At 56.4% G+C, this 16811-nt stretch overlaps 2 protein-coding genes across 2 annotated transcripts in view; both read left to right on the top strand.

The window, feature by feature from the left end:
- The window catches only part of SRRM3 (serine/arginine repetitive matrix 3), a 52446-nt gene extending 45879 nt beyond the window's left edge, over positions 1-6567 (top strand). The window contains exons 12-15 of the mRNA XM_087815098.1: positions 3198-3571; positions 4141-4365; positions 4481-4618; positions 6330-6567. Coding sequence (XP_087671224.1) covers positions 3198-3571; positions 4141-4365; positions 4481-4618; positions 6330-6567 — 975 coding nt within the window. The remainder of the gene's footprint in view (positions 1-3197; positions 3572-4140; positions 4366-4480; positions 4619-6329) is intronic.
- An 8417-nt stretch (positions 6568-14984) lies between these two features.
- Positions 14985-16515, top strand: HSPB1 (heat shock protein family B (small) member 1). The gene is made up of 3 exons (XM_016199051.2): positions 14985-15581; positions 16050-16113; positions 16204-16515. Exons 1-3 carry the CDS (start codon positions 15209-15211, stop codon positions 16391-16393), a joined length of 627 nt encoding a protein of 208 aa, XP_016054537.2. The 5' UTR covers positions 14985-15208; the 3' UTR covers positions 16394-16515.
- The last annotated feature ends 296 nt before the right edge of the window (positions 16516-16811 follow it).

Here is a 16811-nt window from a genome sequence, read left to right as displayed (position 1 = left end):
CTCTGTTTGTCTCTGAGGGAACAGTGAGTCAGTTGTATTCTGTAAAGAATCTCTCAATCCCTGAACATGCCTACCCTGTTCAGAAAGACCCCAGCTACGATCATTTTATCAATGAGGAAACTGAAGCCCCAGAGTTAAGTGACTCCCTTAAGGTCTCACAGCAAGCTTTCATCAGGGTTGATTCCAGTGTGTTCATTTTGCCAATGACCATCATCTTGGGCTATGGCAGCCACTTGGCTTGGAGGAAGTGAGAGGGAAATTAAAAAGAGCTTGGACTTCACGACGTGCCAGGCAGGAAGGGTCCAGATCAGCACAAGGGGTTTGGCCCAGGGACTTGCACCTCATGGTTAGGGACAGAAACATGGGGGTGGGTGTCCACCCAACCCAGACCCTTTTTATTCCTAACACTCCCAGACCAACAGTGGGAAGTAGAGAAGGCTCCACAGTGCCTGTGGGAAAGAACATCGTAGCCCTTGGGCTTCTTCCTGCCCTGCTGGCCTCGTCCCTGAGTCAGAAGTAGTGGCTCAGATCCAGAGTCTGGGTTGGAGCAGAATTCACATCCAGGTTCTAATTCTCAAGTTCAATATTCTGCCCTCTTGCTTGTGCCCCTCCCCACCACCACCACCAAAGTAGCAAGCAAAGGCTTCTTAAAGGTGGGATCCAGCATCTCCTTGGATATGAGTTACGATGCATTGACTGCCAGGGCTCCCACTCTCCCACCTAGTATCTGTTAACTCTACACTTTTTGACAGCCCAGGGGTTAGAAAAGAAACTGGGAATTTGGGGAACCTGGAGACTTTTCACAGCCTTCTCTGGAAGGAAAAAGATGCTGGATGACAGAACCTACTGCTGGGGGCTTGAGAGTTATACCAGCAGGGGTGGGGGACATGTGTTGGGGAGATAAGGTCTCTGGTAATGTCTATTGAGAATGGAAATGCCATCTCAGAAGGGGCATGGCTGAAGAGCCCAGCCTCCATCTCTCCCAGCCTAGGGTCAGGATGCTCAGAGGGGTACCTTGGTACTTGGTAATATCTACTCTGCCCACCTATGCCTGTATCTGCCCCAAAGAGAGATGTCAGGCTCTTCCAGGAGGAGGACTTCATGGCCCATCTGTCTCTGGTCAGCTGCTTTCACTTTCTGTGGTTGGTATTTGCTGGCTGCTTCAGCTACCAGCTACAAGCTGGCTGTGCCTCTCTACCAATGGGGCTGACTTCTTGGCTCTACCTTCACGCCTTGGCTGGATCCAGACTTGTACACGAAGGCCTTGGCACCACCCTGCCCCAGGAAGCACCAGGGCCATGCCAACCACATTCCTTACAGCCCTTGGCAGCAAGGTGCCCTGAGGGGTAGCAGCTGGTTTTGTTCTCTCATCCCAAGAGCCTGTCAAAAGAACTTGACCTAGACCCTGACCCTGACCTAAGACTCCCTGGGTTTGGCCTTGGCCCTTGTAAAGGTATTTCTTCCTTCCTCAGCAAACAGCATTGAGGCCTTACTAGGTGCCAAATTCTGTGATTAAAAACTCAGGTTACAGAGCTGATTTCAACACCAAATATGCCCTGGAGGTACTCGAAGTCAAGTTGGTGCTGTTATTGGGGGTGGGGTAGGAGCGATGGACAGACTTATAAATAGATAAGTGTTATCAACTGTTACCAGATGGAAGCCCAAGGACTGGAGGATGGTCAGTTCTATGGAGGGAGGGGGTGGAGAGGGTGGTCAGGGAGCGTGCAAAGAATCTTGGAATATTTGCTCTGGAAGGAACATCAGGAAGCAAAGCCCAACACTCTCATTTTGTGGATGGTGAAACTGAGGCTCAGTAGGGGGAAGTTACTTGGCCAGGATCACTAAGCGAGGTAGTGGCAGGCTCTGGGACCCTGGTTCCCAGCCAGGGCCCTTTTGAAGGTACCAGGTACCCTTTCTGGTTTTCTGTATCCAGATCCTTGTGTCCTAACTCCACTTTTGGAAAAACATGTGACATCTCTATCCAACGGTCATGGTCACCCAAGAGGTGCTTGCTCAGGCCCAAGGAGCCAGGCGCTGCCAGTCCTTCCTCCAGAGGCAGTGTGGCCTCCTCTAGGCCTAGAATGGGGTGGTTGAGTTTTTCTCTCTCTCTCTCTCTCTATCTCTCTTGCATTTTTGTGAATCTAATGATGAACTTACGCTACCACACTTTTCCCTTCTCTTACACATCTTACCTACTAAAGGAGGAAGTGCCACTTTATTGGTAAGTGGACGTTAACCAAGAGGGACTTAAAAAAAAAAAATCAGAACTTAAAGAAAAAAAAAAAAAAGAAAAGAAAAGAGAGAAACAGAAAGACAGTCGGGTGTTACTGACAGCTCCACAGGTCTCTGCAGGGCCGGAAAACAAAGAAAAATGTTAACAGAAAAATGTCAGTTCCCCAGGAGTTCAGACATTGTTTTTGATTTTGGTATCTAATGACATTTGTGGATTTTGTTTTTTATTTGTGTTTTTCTTCCCTTCGGTTTAGTTTTGAGTTCAGTTGTCCCGCCTCGCCCCCACCCCCATCTTTGTGCCGTGTGCCCCCTCCGTCCCCTCACTCACCCCACGCTGGGGGGGCCTGGCCTGCTGGGCTGGCCCTGGTCGGGCCTCCCGGTGCCCGCCCTCTCTCTTCTCTCGGCCGGGATCGTCCGTCCCTTGGAGGGGAGCAATGCCAGCCCCCGTGCCCGTCCTGGAGCCCCGTCCCTGTCAGCCCCCCGCCCCCACCGCTCCGTTCCTCTTGTGTTTTGCATGCTGAGAACCTTGCATGAGCTGCACTGTTGAGGCCAGAAGGTGGACACTCAGGAGAGGCAGAGGCAGGGCAGGCGCGGGGAACCGTGTGTGCGATGCTCCGGGACTGGCAGCCCCAGGCCTGGGCCAGGTGAAAGCCCCCTCTCCCTCTCTCCCCCCACCCCACCCACCCGCTCTCTCACCCTCGATCTCTCGCTCCTTCTCTTGGTCTATCCTCGCTCTCTATTTTCCTCGGACTCTTCGTCTCTCCGTTTTGTCTCTCTGCTTCTCTAACTTGACCCTGTCTCCCCTCACCCGTCTCCCGTGACTCTGCCTCTCTCCCCTCTGGGTTCTCCGCCCTCTCCTCTCTGGCTCCGCTTCGGTCTCTCTGTCCCCTCTCTCCTGTCTCCGTCACTCTCTCTGTCTCCCCCCGCCCCCGCCCCCGTGCCCTCTCTGCCTCTCTCCCCGTCAGAAGCCCAGCTCGCCCTCGCCCAGGGCCGGCGACCAGGCGGAGGCCGGCGCAGCCACGTCGCCCGCGCGGGGGAAGGAGAGCACGAGCCCGCGCTCGGCGCCGTCGTCGCAGGGCAGAGGAGACCGCGCCGCGGGCGGCCAGGCCAGGCGGCGGCGGCGACGGCGACGGAGGCGGCGGCGGCGGCGCTCGAGGTCGCCGGGGTCCGCCCCCCGCCGCAGAGGCCGCCGGCGCGCCCGGCCCGCGCCGCCCCGGGTCTCGTCGCGATCACTCAGCAGGGCCCGGTCCAGCAGCGACTCCGGCGGCGGCGGCGGCGGGGCCCCGGGCCCCGGACCCGAGCCTGGCTCCGAGCGAGGCCACGGCGGGCACGGTAAACGGTGAGCGGGCACGGTCCCAGGGAGTGGAGGCTCCCCTCCCCGCACTGCCTCCCGCCGCGGAACACCCACCCCACCGACCCCTCTACCCTCGCTGCGCCCTCGCCCTCCGCGCTCACTGAGCCCCCCGACTGACCGCGCTCCTTCGACCCAGGGAGCCCTCTCTTCCTCACAAATACTCTCCCCCGACCTCTCTTCTATCCACCCCCACGATCCTTCTCTTCCCCCCACCACGGAGCACCCTCCTCCCTCATTTGTACTCCCCCCTTCATTGATCACTCTCCCTTTCCCTCACTGATTTCTCTCCCTGCCACCCCTCCCCTTCAGGAAACCTTTCCCCTTCCAGCAACCTTGCGCCTCCAACTCTCACACAACTTCCTCCGGCTCCTAACCCATCCCCTCCTCAATAAACGCCTCCTGCGCAAACCCCTGCCCCTACTGAGCCCCTTGCTCTCCGCTGAGCCCACTTCCTCCCTACACCGGCTCCCCTGTCTCCCCCCACTCCGCTCCTCCCCTCTGCGGAGCCCACTTTTTCCCTAGCTGAGCCCCCTGTCGCCGTGCCCCTCCTCCAGGGCCAAGGAGCGGCCCCCGCGCGCCCGGCCAGCCAGCATCTCCCCGTCCCCGGGCGCGCACGGCCGGCACGGCGGCCCGGAGGGGAAGAGCTCGTCGCGCAGCCCGGGCCCCCACCCTCGCTCGTGGAGCTCCAGCCGCTCGCCTTCCAAATCCCGCTCGCGCTCGCCGGAGAGGAGGGCCCGCAGCCCCACGCGCTCGCCGTCGCCCAAGAAACCTCCAAGCCGGTAAGTGCAGGCCGAGCCCCGCCGGGCGGTGGAGGGGAGAAGGCTCGCGGGGGAGAAGACGGGCCCCGGGCGCCCTCGCGTGGCGGCGGCGCTCACCTCGGGCCCGGCCCCGCAGGGACAAGGACGGCGAGGGCCGCGCGAGGCACGCCGAGGCTGAGGCCGCCCGCGCGCGGCGCCGTTCCCGCAGCTATTCGCCCATCCGCAAGCGGCGCCGGGACTCTCCCAGCTTCATGGAGCCACGGCGCATCACCAGGTATGTAGGGGCCGAGGGACTAGCCAGGGACCTAGGGGGTGAAGGCCCCTGGGACCTCCTGGGGGGCCCTACTGAACCTAGTACTGGGAGAGGAGGAGGCTGGAGGAGAGGAGGTGGGGGTTCAGTAAAGGGAAGAGGGCTCATCGAGGAGAGAGGCTAGAACTGGTGGTGCTGGGGAGGGTGTGGACTCAGAGACCGAGGTGGAGGTTCACTGAGGGGAGGGAGGCCTCAAGAAGGGAATGGTCCCCGGTGGGGGCCCATGGAGGGGAGGGGAAATCTGTACTTGGGTCTGGGTGGAAAGCGGCAAACCTGAAATTAAGTTCTGAAGATTCCAGCCAACCCTCCTGGAGCCCCTCCCTCCCTCCTTTCCTCCCTACATTCATCTCCTGGCAATGATGTCTCCTTTTCTCCTTCATCTCAAGGTCCAGCCTGCTGAGTGGCCTGTGGCCAGCCTGGGGGCCAAGTGGACCCCCTCTCCACAGGCTGCAGGGGAGATGCCCATGTGAGCTGATCTGGCTCTGTTCAGCTGTCTGTTTGCCTCTCCTTTTCTCACTAACCTCACTGCTCACCTTACAGCCCCCTGGGGAATTTGGAGGAGGGGGCACCAGCAGCCTGGTCTCTGGGGCAGCTGTGGGAGAACCCATCTGTCCTACTTTCCCCACACAGTCCAGTGGGGCTGTGCCATGATCAGAGCTTCTCTGCCAGGACTGGAGGGTCTGGGCCTGGGTCTCCAGGTGAGCCAATGGTCTGTGTTTGCAGAAATCACCCAGAAGTCCTAGACCCCTGACATGGGGTAGAAGGCCACAGGCAAAATTCTGAGCCCAGCTCTGCCACAGCCTTGCTGGGCAGCCTTGGGAGATCCGTGGGCTCCTCTGGGTCTCTGTTCTCATTCCAAACAATAAGCAGGCCTCCCTGAGCACCTTTTCAGCTCTCACATGGTCTGATTTTCAAAATGGCCCTTCGTAGGCCTTGATGATCACATTGCCTCCTCCCTTCACCCCAAAGCTAAAGGCCAGACCAGGCTTGGGACACCCCCCAGACATATGAGGGAGGTCCTAACATGGCAGACCCTCACACCTCCCACCTGGTACCCACCTCAGCCCTTCTCCCAGGCTGCCTCCTCCTCCCACTAACGTACACCTGTTTTCTTCCTCAGAATTAACCCAGTGCGATCTTAACCACTCTCTTTTGTTTTCTCTGGGTCACAGTCTCCTGGCTTCAAACTAACTCCAGGGCTGGTGGGGGGTAGCTGAGTGAGGAGAGGGGGCCAGTGGGCCTGGGCCAGGTCGTGGGCATGGGCAGCAGTGGCCAGGGGTCTCCTCCTTGTTCCCTTCACATGACCGGAAAGTCCCAAATCCTCCATTCTGTGGGGAACAGAGGAGCAGAGCTGGGCCATATCCACAAACCTTTCCATGCACAGAAACCACTGCTTAGCTTGGTTGATGTAAATTTAAAACTTACATTCATTCAACAAATATTTATTGAGCACCTACTTAGGTCAAGCTGAGATTTGGCCCCCCTTTTCCTGTAGACAAGTGAGGAAAAACAAAATGATCAACATGTAATTGGCAAGTGACCACTGACTGTCCAATTCTGTTGGGGAGGGAGGGGGTGCATCTGAGGCAGCGGAACCCTGGCCACTGCTGGGGAGGGGCTCTGGGCCCAAGTGAGGGCCTTGGATGGTCTGTAATTGGTTTTTTCCTCCTGGCAGTGCCCGAAAGCGGCCCATCCCCTACTACCGGCCCAGCCCCTCCTCCTCCTCCTCCAGCTGCCTGAGCAGCGATTACTCAAGCCGGAGCCCCAGCCGCAGCCCCAGCCCCAGCCCAGGCCACAGCCACGGAAGCTACAGCAGCCGCAGTCGAGGGACCCGAAGTCGCACGCGCAGCCCTTCCCGGACCCCCAGTCCCAGCTATCACAGCCGGAGCAGCTCAGAAAGTGGGGGCTTCTGAGCCCATACAGACCCAGATTGGTGCCCCCTGTCACAGGGAGAGGCAAGGGGTCAGGCCCCAGGGCCCATGGGAGGGGCCTATACCCTATTATACAAAGAGGTCCCAGGGCCAGGGAAGACCTTGAGGGTGGGTGCCCTGCAGACAAGGAGGAGCTGGGTTCTGCTGCTTCTAGAGGGTCCCTACCCCCACCTTCTGCCCACCTACCATGTCCAGGGAACAAAGAGCCTTTTTGAACACAGGGATCACCCTGCCCCCATTCCTGCTTGATGCCAGCTCACCAGGCTGGGGACCTCAGCTCAGTGGACCCAGGGACATCTCTGTAGGTGCCAATCCTGGGAGCTTCCCCTACCCACTCCGCAGGGCCCTTGGCTTGTCTCTATCACTGGATGAGCAAGGAGGTGGACAGAAAGCAGGATATAAGTTAGAAGAATGGCCTAATCTTTAGTGTACCACCATCCAGGCTGGGGAGTTGCTGATTGCAGGAAGACCCTGTCTGAGGGCTGGTGGCTGGCCCCACAGCCTCCCAATTCCCTCTCCAGGCCCAGGAGTGCCAGGAAGAGCCAGGGAGCTTACTCTTGGTCCCACCTTTCCTCTCCAGGCCAGTTTCTCCCCTTCAGCCCTCACCTCATTCCCTGAGCCAAAGCCACACAAGCCAGGCCTTCTGCATGACAAGAGGTGGGACATACAGACCACAACTGAATCTGACCCTGAGATGAGAAGGGGTTCAGGTCAGTAGGTGGAAGAGAGAAGGAGTGGATGGAAGAGCCTATGAGAAGGGGGGAGAAGCACTGCAGCCTGATGACTGAGCAGGCCCTGGTGTTCCCATGTGCCCCTTGTCTGGGTCACAGGCATAGGATAACATGGGCTTCAGGCCTGCCCAAGAGAGCACTTCCTCCTCAGGGTTTGGTGAGGAGGTGGCCAGCCAAGGCTTCCCAGAGAAGGGTGCTATAGCCCTTGGAAGAAAGGGTAGGATCTATACTGAGGGCCTTGGCCTGGGGCATCGACAGGAAGCAGTGGCCCCCAGCCCTCTTCTGCTGCTCCCAGCCCCCTCCTCCTGGGGCCCTCAGGGATCTAATGAAGTCTTCCTTGGCCCAATAGGGCAGATGCCCTGGGCTCCAGTGGGGGGAGGGGTCTGGGGTCTTATCCGGGTTCCCCTCTCTCTATTTCCCACTCCTTTTTTTTTTTCCGCAGTGCGGATAAAACTTGAGACTCTAATAAAACACTCAGTGCCCAAAGGGCAGGTGGTGAGACCAAGCTTCTGTGGATTTGGGTACCTGGAGAGTGTGGGGAGGGCATGGGGTCCTAGGGGTCCCCCACTCCCCGCAGCCCCCACACCTCATCTAGCTTAGGCAGTGAGTGGGGTGGGGCAGAGGGAGGAGGCACTGGGCCAACACACAGAACCTTCCCTATATGTGGAATGTTCCAGACTGGCTAGAACACAGTTTGTAGCATCATATGGCTGTGAACCCAGGCTCCCTAGGATGGCACCTGGAAAGGGAGAGTTTAGAGTAGTGGATTGTTTTTTTTCTTTTAACAGTTTCATTATCTTTCTTTTATAGAGATCTAAACAAATACGCAAAAATCTCCTCCCCTCCCCCTCCTTTCTCTCCCCTTCCTGTCCTCCTCCTTCTCTTCCTTCTTCTCTCTTAGAGTGGTGGATTTTAACCTGGTTTTGAATCAACTGCTTTTCAGGAACCTGATGAAGGCTGGGAACCCTTTTCCCAGAAGATGTGCACATGCCCACAATTCGGCATGCAATTTTGGACTGCACAGACACTACTAAGCCATTAGGGCCCCCTGGTCCACCTCTGCTGAGGAAGCACCTGACATGTCTATAGCTCTGATCTGTGTGAGCCATGATACAGATGTCCTGGCTCTGGCCTGGTCCCCAGAGCAGAGAGGTCATGCTCCTGAAGCCTATGGTTGTGTCAGCACATGACCTCCTTTCTAGTTTCATTTCCTTCCTACTAGAAGGGGCACCTGAGGGGGCCTTTGGCCAGTGGCTCTGTTTCTGATCTGAGGAAGCTGTTCAAAGAAGCACTTGTCTCTTTAACCCTTTACACAAATTCAGCAAAACTGACCCTCAGGCAAGCTCTTGGGGCTACAGGGAGCACATATTTGGCCCTGGTGTGGAGATGCCATGAAACACAAAGGTGGGCATGAAAATTTAGCCTGTTTCACACTGAGCCCATACCTGCTCCTTCCCTACTCCCCCATTCCATTTCCTCATTGCTCAGCCTGAGGCCTTCCTTTCTCCCTGCACCCTACAGTCAGGCTGCCCCCAGATGGTACCACTTCTTCCCTTTGTGTCCCACTTCCATTCCTGGCCCAACAACCCTGGGCTTTCTCACTAGCACCCCTCCCATGCCCACCTCTTGCCCACTCCAGTCCATCCTGCTCTATCTAAAATGCAAATCCAACCTTTCATTCACTCATTCCACACATACTTATTGAAAACCTACTGTGTGCCACACAGTGCCTGGCTCTGAGGACATAGTATTGAATTAATGAAACAACTTTTTGCCTTGTGGACCCTGCATCCTGTGACCAAGTTCACCAGCTCATAGGGCTTGGAATGCTTCTGAGGGGCTCCACCAGGAACAGCAGTCCTTTCCTCCTGCCAGCCCTCCAACCTCCTCTCCCACCACTGCCCTTTTCTCCAGTACACTCCAGTTCAGCTGACCCTCCCTCCTGTGCCCCCAAGAATGTCCCTCACCTCCACAGGTTCAGGTGAGGCTCAGTTCAGCTGCCTCCTACTCTGAAGAGCCTCTGGTCCCAAGCTGTGCCACTCCTGCCTCTGGGTTCCTCCAGTACTGAGTCTGTTCCTGATTTTAGGGTCTTAAGATCTTCTTCCAGTTGTTTGTTGGAAAGCCTCTCTCTCCCTAAATCTGTGAGCTTCTGGAGCCCAGGCCATGCTTTCTTGGTTTCTGCCACCCCCAAAATAGGTGCCTTGAAATGTTTGTTGAATGAGTAAATGAGTGAACAAGGGAGCCATGGAGTGAGCGGTTCCAGAAACCCTGGGAGGCGGGCAGGGGACCAAAGGCAAGGTGTGTTGGCAGCAGGAAGACACTAGAGGGCGACAGAGAGAGGAAAAACTGCCCGTTGGTATCTGCCAGGAGGGGCACAAAACAGGCAGCACTAAGAGGAGAGAGCCCTTGGGGAGGGTCCTGGTCAGCCTGGAAGCCTGAAGCTCGTCCTCCGCGCCCTCACTGGCTATTTGAGGAAGCCCGTTCCATGGATAAAGATGGGAAGGGTACCAGGGTCCCCCCCACAGACTGAAGCGTCATCCTCTGCTCTGCACCTTGGGAAAACAGAAAAGTACTGCCAGGAAGGCAGGCAGGAAAACAGGAAACTCCAGTTCTGCCTTGGTAACAAGGAAGGGGAAATGGGATGGGGGTGGGGGGACCTTCCCTGGATGTGAGCCTTTGGGATGCAGTAGGTTCTCTCCTGGTCTCTCTCCATAGATGGGGCTGCAGGGCCCCCTCCCCCCATCTTTCCCTTTCCAACAACCACAGCGACTGGGCATTTGGGCAGGGCTTTCCTGTGTTCCGTTTTCCTATTGGTTTCCTGAGGACCCAGACTCGGGGTAGCAAGTCACAAGTGCATATGCCCAGTTTGGGTGTCCCAGCTGGCACCCCCCATCCTCTGCCTTTCTGAAATGGTCTTGGAAGCCCCCTGGCCACTCACCAGTCTCTCAGCTGAGGACATATTCAACAAACTGGTCCTATCACCAGGCACCTTCTCTTCCTTCTCCAGATCCCCCTCTCATGAAAAAGTTTCTCAGGACACCTAAGACATGAAGGTGCTCCAGCCGTGGGGACTCCCACCTCCACGGCCACCACAGGGGATGCCACATCTCCACATCCTCCCTGACCCTTTGCCTCTACTCACCATATACACACCCCCTCCAGCAGCATTAGATGGCAGAGGGGGCAGTGCAGGGGACCTGGGGGGAGGGGGGAAAGTAGAGGAGAAACTGTTGATTCACGGCGCTGGAAGGAGTCTTAGAGAACATCCCGTCCAATGGTCTCATTGTACAGATGAAGAAAATGAGTCATGGGAGCTGGCCGCTGGCTGAGGTCCCAGAGTTAGAGACATGCAGGTCCCCAGACTCCCAAGCTAGAAAGATTCTTTCTCCTGGACAGCGGGGTGGTAGGGGCCAGGGGATGGGTCCCCTTCCACCTGGCCCCTCCTTGGCACCCCTTCAGTGGTGATGGGGGTGAGGTGATCCCAAGGCCAGCCAGAAGCCAGAGGCCTAATGGGTGGGCAGGTTGGAAATGGGGTTGTAGAAATGGACTCCTAGAGGGTCAGTGTTTAGACACTTCCAGAAAGACCTGGTGCCCCCCACCCCCATGTGCTCTAATTACTGCTGCCCACATTTTCAGTTCCCAGCAGGCTCAGTGACAGGTGAAATCTGTCAGCTGTCAGACCTCTCCAGGGAGCTCTGTCAGCTGCCTGAAGACTCTCGAACTTTCTCCGAGGTTGTGTCAGGGAAGGAAGAGCTGGCTCAGCCACAATTGGCAAAAGCCAGCCAAGGGTGTGGCTACTGTGCCTAAGGCCTCAGGCACAGTGTCAGGCTGAGAGGCTGGTCTTCGAGCTGCTTCAGAGTATCCCAGACTGGAGCCAGAGATGAAGGGAGAGACCCTCCAATTAAGTAACCCCAGACCCTACAGTGCCCACCTCCCCTCCCCCAACCCCCACTATGGCTTCTGGGAAATCCATGGGGGTGGACTTAGTTGTCCCCCTCTTAATCCCAGAAAAACTACCCCTGGAAGCTCAGTGACTGGAATGCAAGCAGATAATTGTCAAAGAACATTTGGGCAGGTAGGCAACTGGGGGCAGATGTCCAACTTTTGCTCCCTTTGCCAAGCCCTGTGCCTGGGTTCTGAGTGCAACCTTCTGGAGGAAGGGCATCTTGGTCAGGGCTGGAGGGACCCCAGAGAGTCTGGCCCAATTCTCCATCCTGACCGGCAACCCTTGGCTGAACATAACACCCTGCGCCTCACTAGACTGCCTGGGAAGTCTCTCCCCTGCAGGACAGAGGATCAGGAGGCCTGAGTTCCAATCCCTCACACCCCTTCCAGTTTTGTGACCTTAGGCAGTTCTGACCCTCAGTTTCCTCATCTCAATAATGGGACTCTGATAAGAGACATGGGCATGCTGTAATGCACATACAACAGGATAATGCTCATTAGTCTAAGTCTCAATATCCAAAATTAAAGGCCCTCTTTCCTTAATGACGATTAACACTTAGTGAGCACCAGGCATTTCACATGCATTATTGCATTTGAGATTCACCACAATCCTGCAAGATGGGTACATTATTAGCCACATTTTACAGATGGGGACATGTGGGCTCAGAGAGGTCACCAGGCCAGTGAACAGCAGCACCCAGATTCAAGCCCAACCTTGTCTGACCCCAAAACCCAGTTTCTCCCACGCCCCACCCCCTCTTATCATGACCCAGAGCCACTCATGTCCCCTCCCTTGTGACTGGCAGGGTGACCCAAGTCCCTCAAGAACTGGCCCATTGAAGATGAATGTGAGTTCTCCATTCTGCCTTCCCCACCCACTGTGGGCAGAGTGCTGGGGTTGTTGTACCTCAGGTTGCACAACTTCCCCTGGCTGGGGCAGCAAGGAAGGATCTTCCCTGCCTAGTTTCAGGCAGGATGAAGGGAGCTTGTGTCTATAAAATGCTAGCAGCCAGACAGGTAGCCCCCACCCAGAGCGAGGCTGGGCCTTGCAGGACCACACTTGAAAGCACCCATGACTACCCTTGATAGCTCCCTTGAGGGTGGAGCACCTGGGCTCCAGTCTGGGCCAATGTGGGCAGGCAGGGGCGGATGAGGGACCTCCCTGGCTCCTGACCTAATCCTGACTTTATGGGGCTGGGAGTGCCAAGGAGTGAAAGCCTGGGGCTTCTTGAAGCTGAGATCCTTGGGAGGAAGCCAGTAGCTCCCAACTGAGACCCACTGGGCTCATGACATGGTACACAGTAAGGGAGATGTGGCAGAGGGCAGGGGTCCTGTCTGCCTCCCACCCTTGACTCAATAGAGCCCCAGGTGCTCAGAGGCCTTTCCAGAGGTGACATCAGATTTGGGTGGTCCAGCCCCAGCTCCTTCCTGATGGGGAGCAGGGTGATAAAGAAGAAAGGTATCCAGGAGTTCTCTCTCTTGAAGTGGAAACTGAGAGTCAGAGAGAGCATGAAACTTGTTACCCCTTGCTCATCAAGGTAAGTAGCCTGGAGTCTGGCTTCTGGCCCCTCAGGTGTCCTGGGCAGAGCAAGGCCTCCTGTAGAACTGATAGAGTACAGCTTCAGCCCCAGGAGAGGGGCAATAAGCAGGGTGGGCCTCAGAAAGAGAGGAGGTAGGGAAACCTCAAGGTAGGAGCCCCTGAGGGTAAGAGCCCTGAGCACTAAAGTCAAGAGGAGCCCCTGAGGGTAAGAGCCCTGAGCACTGAAGTCAAGAGGTTTACTCTGAGGGTGTCTTACAGGAGATGGTGGGCCAGTCACTCTCAACCTCAGTCTCCTCATCTAAAAAGGAGGGATAACAGGACAGAGTCTTGAGAAGGAAGGCTGGACCAGAGCCATGCCTATGAAGGCCAGAACAAGGGAATGTTAGGATCATGGCAGGAGCCTAGGGCACCACTCTCTCCCAGAGGTGGGATATTGGGGTCTGGATTCCATTAGGTGGTCAGGTAGGAGATGGAGTCGAGGGACAGGCCTCAGGCTATAAGCAAGATTTAGCAAACTGTACCAGCTGGAGCCCCCTCTCCCTTTGTACTGTGAGAATCAAAAAGGGGTTTTGTGATTATAATTTGCAAAAAGGGAAATTGAGGACTAGAGAAAGACAGGGCCTTGTCTAAAATCACACAGTAAGTCAGTGGCAAAGCCCAGACTAGACTCAAGGTAGCTGCATTTCAGGTTCCCTGTCCTCAAGAAAAAATAGATTGTATAGAGCAAGAGCTGAGCGGACTTTTTGGACACCTTTTTGGACAATCCAATATGGAGTCACTGTCAGACAAGACTGAGGTATGTCAAAACTGAGGTAATAGGGTGTAATGGGAACACCCTTAGGAGGAGCCCGGAAGGCCCAAAACCACAAGTCTGGACACTTGGTAAAGGATTCCATGTGGGTACCGAGATGAGTGGGACCTTCACCCCTTGTGGGCAATAAGAACTAGAACTCCTACCACCTCAAGCTTGGCTGTAGCACTGGTAACACTTGGAGCCCTGCCAGACTTTCACTCCACCAGATGCATGCCCCCACTCTAGCCACCTGGCTTGAGACCGATGCCTGCCTCTCCACCTGCAGACGCCCCCAGTGCCCAGGACTTGGCTCTGCTCGTGCAAGCTCCCCCTCTCTGTGTAACCTGTGTGTGACTCTATTGGCTTATTTTTCATTTATCTTTTTTTTTTTTTTAGAACATTTAAAAATTGTCTTTATTGATTTCAGAGAGAGGAAAGGAGAGGGAAAGAGAAACATCAATGATGAGAGAGTCATTGATCGGCTGCCTCCTGCACGCCCCCCCCCCCCCACACACACACACACACACTGGCCCCTCTAGCTCAGGATCAAGCCTGCAACCTGGGCATGTGCCCTGACCGGGAATCAAACCATGATCACCTGGATCACAGGGCGATGCTCAACCACTTAGCCACACCGGCCAGGCTCTATTGGCTTATTGGGAAGGTCTCCCCTGATGAACCTGACATTGTGGAAAGACACAAACATATGTGAGTGACTCCTTTCAGGGACGCTCCCTTGCTCACAACATAGATATAATGTGGAGATTGACAATAACCTTCCTCCGGAACCCCTCTCAGCACTGGATTTGAGATTTCTTCTCTGGGCCAGCCCCACTGGAGGAAAATGGCCAGACCCACACATGCCACTGCCTCTGCAACAGGGAGAAATGCACACTCCTTCCTCCTCCCTCTCTTCAATTCCAGGTAGATAATAACAATAATTAACAATTACCATGTACCAGGCCCTGAGCTAAAGTCTGCTTGCGTTAAGTCATTGAATCCTCACACCAACCCAATGATGTCAGCATTATTATCTCATCATCGTCTCCATTTTCCAGATGGGGAAACTGAGGCACACAGAGTCTAACTCGCAGAAGTTCTTCCAATCAGTGGCAGAACCAAAATGTGAACTCAGGCAGTCTGGTTCCATAGCCCACACTTCTCAAAAAACCACCAGGCTGCTTCTTAAAACATTTTATCACAGATATCCTGCGGTGCAAATCCTGGCCCATCACTTCCTAGTTGCGTGGCCTGGGACAAGTGGCTCATTCGCTCAGCTGGACAAAAGGATGGGACTGTCCACAGGCAGTGGCCCAGGGCTTCGGCCCCCAGGCCTGTGAGTGTCCAGCAGTGGGCAGTGCATCAGCGTCTGCGCTTCAGTTATTTGTTTTTTTGAACAAGAGAAGGTTCCAGAGGTGGGTAGAGCCTTCCTCGCCCCGCCCCGGCCCCGGTATGCAGGGGGAGGGGCTGCCACAACTAGTCATTGCCATTAATAGAGACCTGAAGCACCTCCTGCTAAAAATACCCGGCTGAAACCCTTTAAAAGCGCCGCTGGCTCGGGCACCGGACATTTCTCCAAGCCTCCTCCAGAAGCGCAGAGCCGAGCCGGCCAGCATGACTGAGCGCCGCGTGCCCTTCTCGCTCCTGCGGAGCCCTAGCTGGGACCCTTTCCGCGACTGGTACCCGAGCCACAGCCGCCTCTTCGAGCAGGCCTTCGGAATGCCGCGGCTGCCCGAGGAGTGGTCGCAGTGGTTCAGCCACAGTGGCTGGCCGGGCTACGTGCGCCCGCTCCCCGCGGCCGCCGCCGTCGAAGGCACCCCGGCGGTGGCCGCGCCCGCCTACAGCCGCGCGCTCAGCCGGCAGCTCAGCAGCGGCGTCTCCGAGATCCAGCACACTGCAGACCGCTGGCGCGTGTCCCTGGACGTCAACCACTTCGCCCCCGAGGAGCTGACTGTGAAGACCAAGGAAGGCGTGGTGGAGATCACCGGTGAGCAGCCCCCACCCGGGTCCTGCGGAGATAAAGCTGGCGGGGCGGGGAGCCTGGGCAGTGAAAAATCAGCGTCCTGGCCCTGCCCCCGGCCTGTACTCCCTTCTCCAAAAAGGGGAGAGGGGGTGCGGATAGCTCCTCAGGGAACTTTCGGCCCTAAACTACGCTCTCTTAAGGGAAGAAACGCCCCATTCCAGCGGAGATTTTAACCCCTCCCCCCAGCCCCACCTCCAAGTGACCCCCAGGCGCTGCCTCTTCCCATATCCGGTCCCTGGACCCGGTGTATGTCCCAGGCAAACGGGGCTTTACCGAAGCTTATGAGGGCCTGGGACAGTCCGGGGACTCCCCAAATCCCCCCACCAGTCTGGGATGACCATGAATCCAGGCCACCGTGTGGGAAGTGTTTGGATGTAGGCTGACCTGAGCGGCCGTCCCTCCCTCACCCTCTGACCTCCTTCCCTTCCCCAGGCAAGCACGAAGAGAGACAGGATGAGCATGGCTACATTTCCCGGTGCTTCACTCGAAAATACACGTGAGTCCTGGCACCAAATGGAGGGGGTCGGGAGGAGGACAGGGTGACTCACTTGTGTGTGACCCTTGTCCTCCCTCTCTGCATGTCCAGGCTTCCCCCTGGTGTGGACCCCACCCTGGTGTCTTCTTCCCTGTCCCCTGAGGGCACGCTCACCGTGGAGGCCCCGATGCCCAAACCAGCCAGCCAGTCAGCAGAAATCACCATCCCTGTCACCTTCGAGGCCCGTGCCCAGCTTGGGGGCCCAGAAGCTGGGAAGTCCGAGCAGCCTGCAGCCAAATAAAGGCCTTAGCCCTGCTTCGAACCCCCCCTTAGCAACCACTGACCATCCCCACCTGTCAGCCTGTGTGCTCTTTTGATACATTTATGTTCTGTTTTTCTCAAATAAAGTTCAAAGCAACTGCCTGCCACTGCCTGTGTGTGTGTGGAGGCCTAGGAGTTGGTGCTGTTTGCTGGCTCACACATTCCTCATATTTGCTGAGTGCCTACTGTGTGCCAAGCCCCATGCTGGGCCCTGTGGGTACAATGTTGTCTGTCCATCACAGGACACAACCCTTCTTCTGTTGAGAAAAGTTAATGATTGTAACCAGCAATTAAAACACCAAAAGCCAGGTGTGGGAGCCAGGGAAACCAGGAGAGGCTCCTGCCCCAGGCTTGGATACTCAGAGACACCTAGGCTGGGGTCAGATGGAAGGCGACAG

Source organism: Miniopterus natalensis, chromosome 3 (assembly GCF_054644295.1).
Source record: "Miniopterus natalensis isolate mMinNat1 chromosome 3, mMinNat1.hap1, whole genome shotgun sequence".
NCBI classification, from domain to species: domain Eukaryota; kingdom Metazoa; phylum Chordata; class Mammalia; order Chiroptera; family Miniopteridae; genus Miniopterus; species Miniopterus natalensis.
The sequence above is the reverse complement of the archived record's forward strand: the minus strand, read 5'-3'. Positions and strand labels throughout refer to the sequence as shown.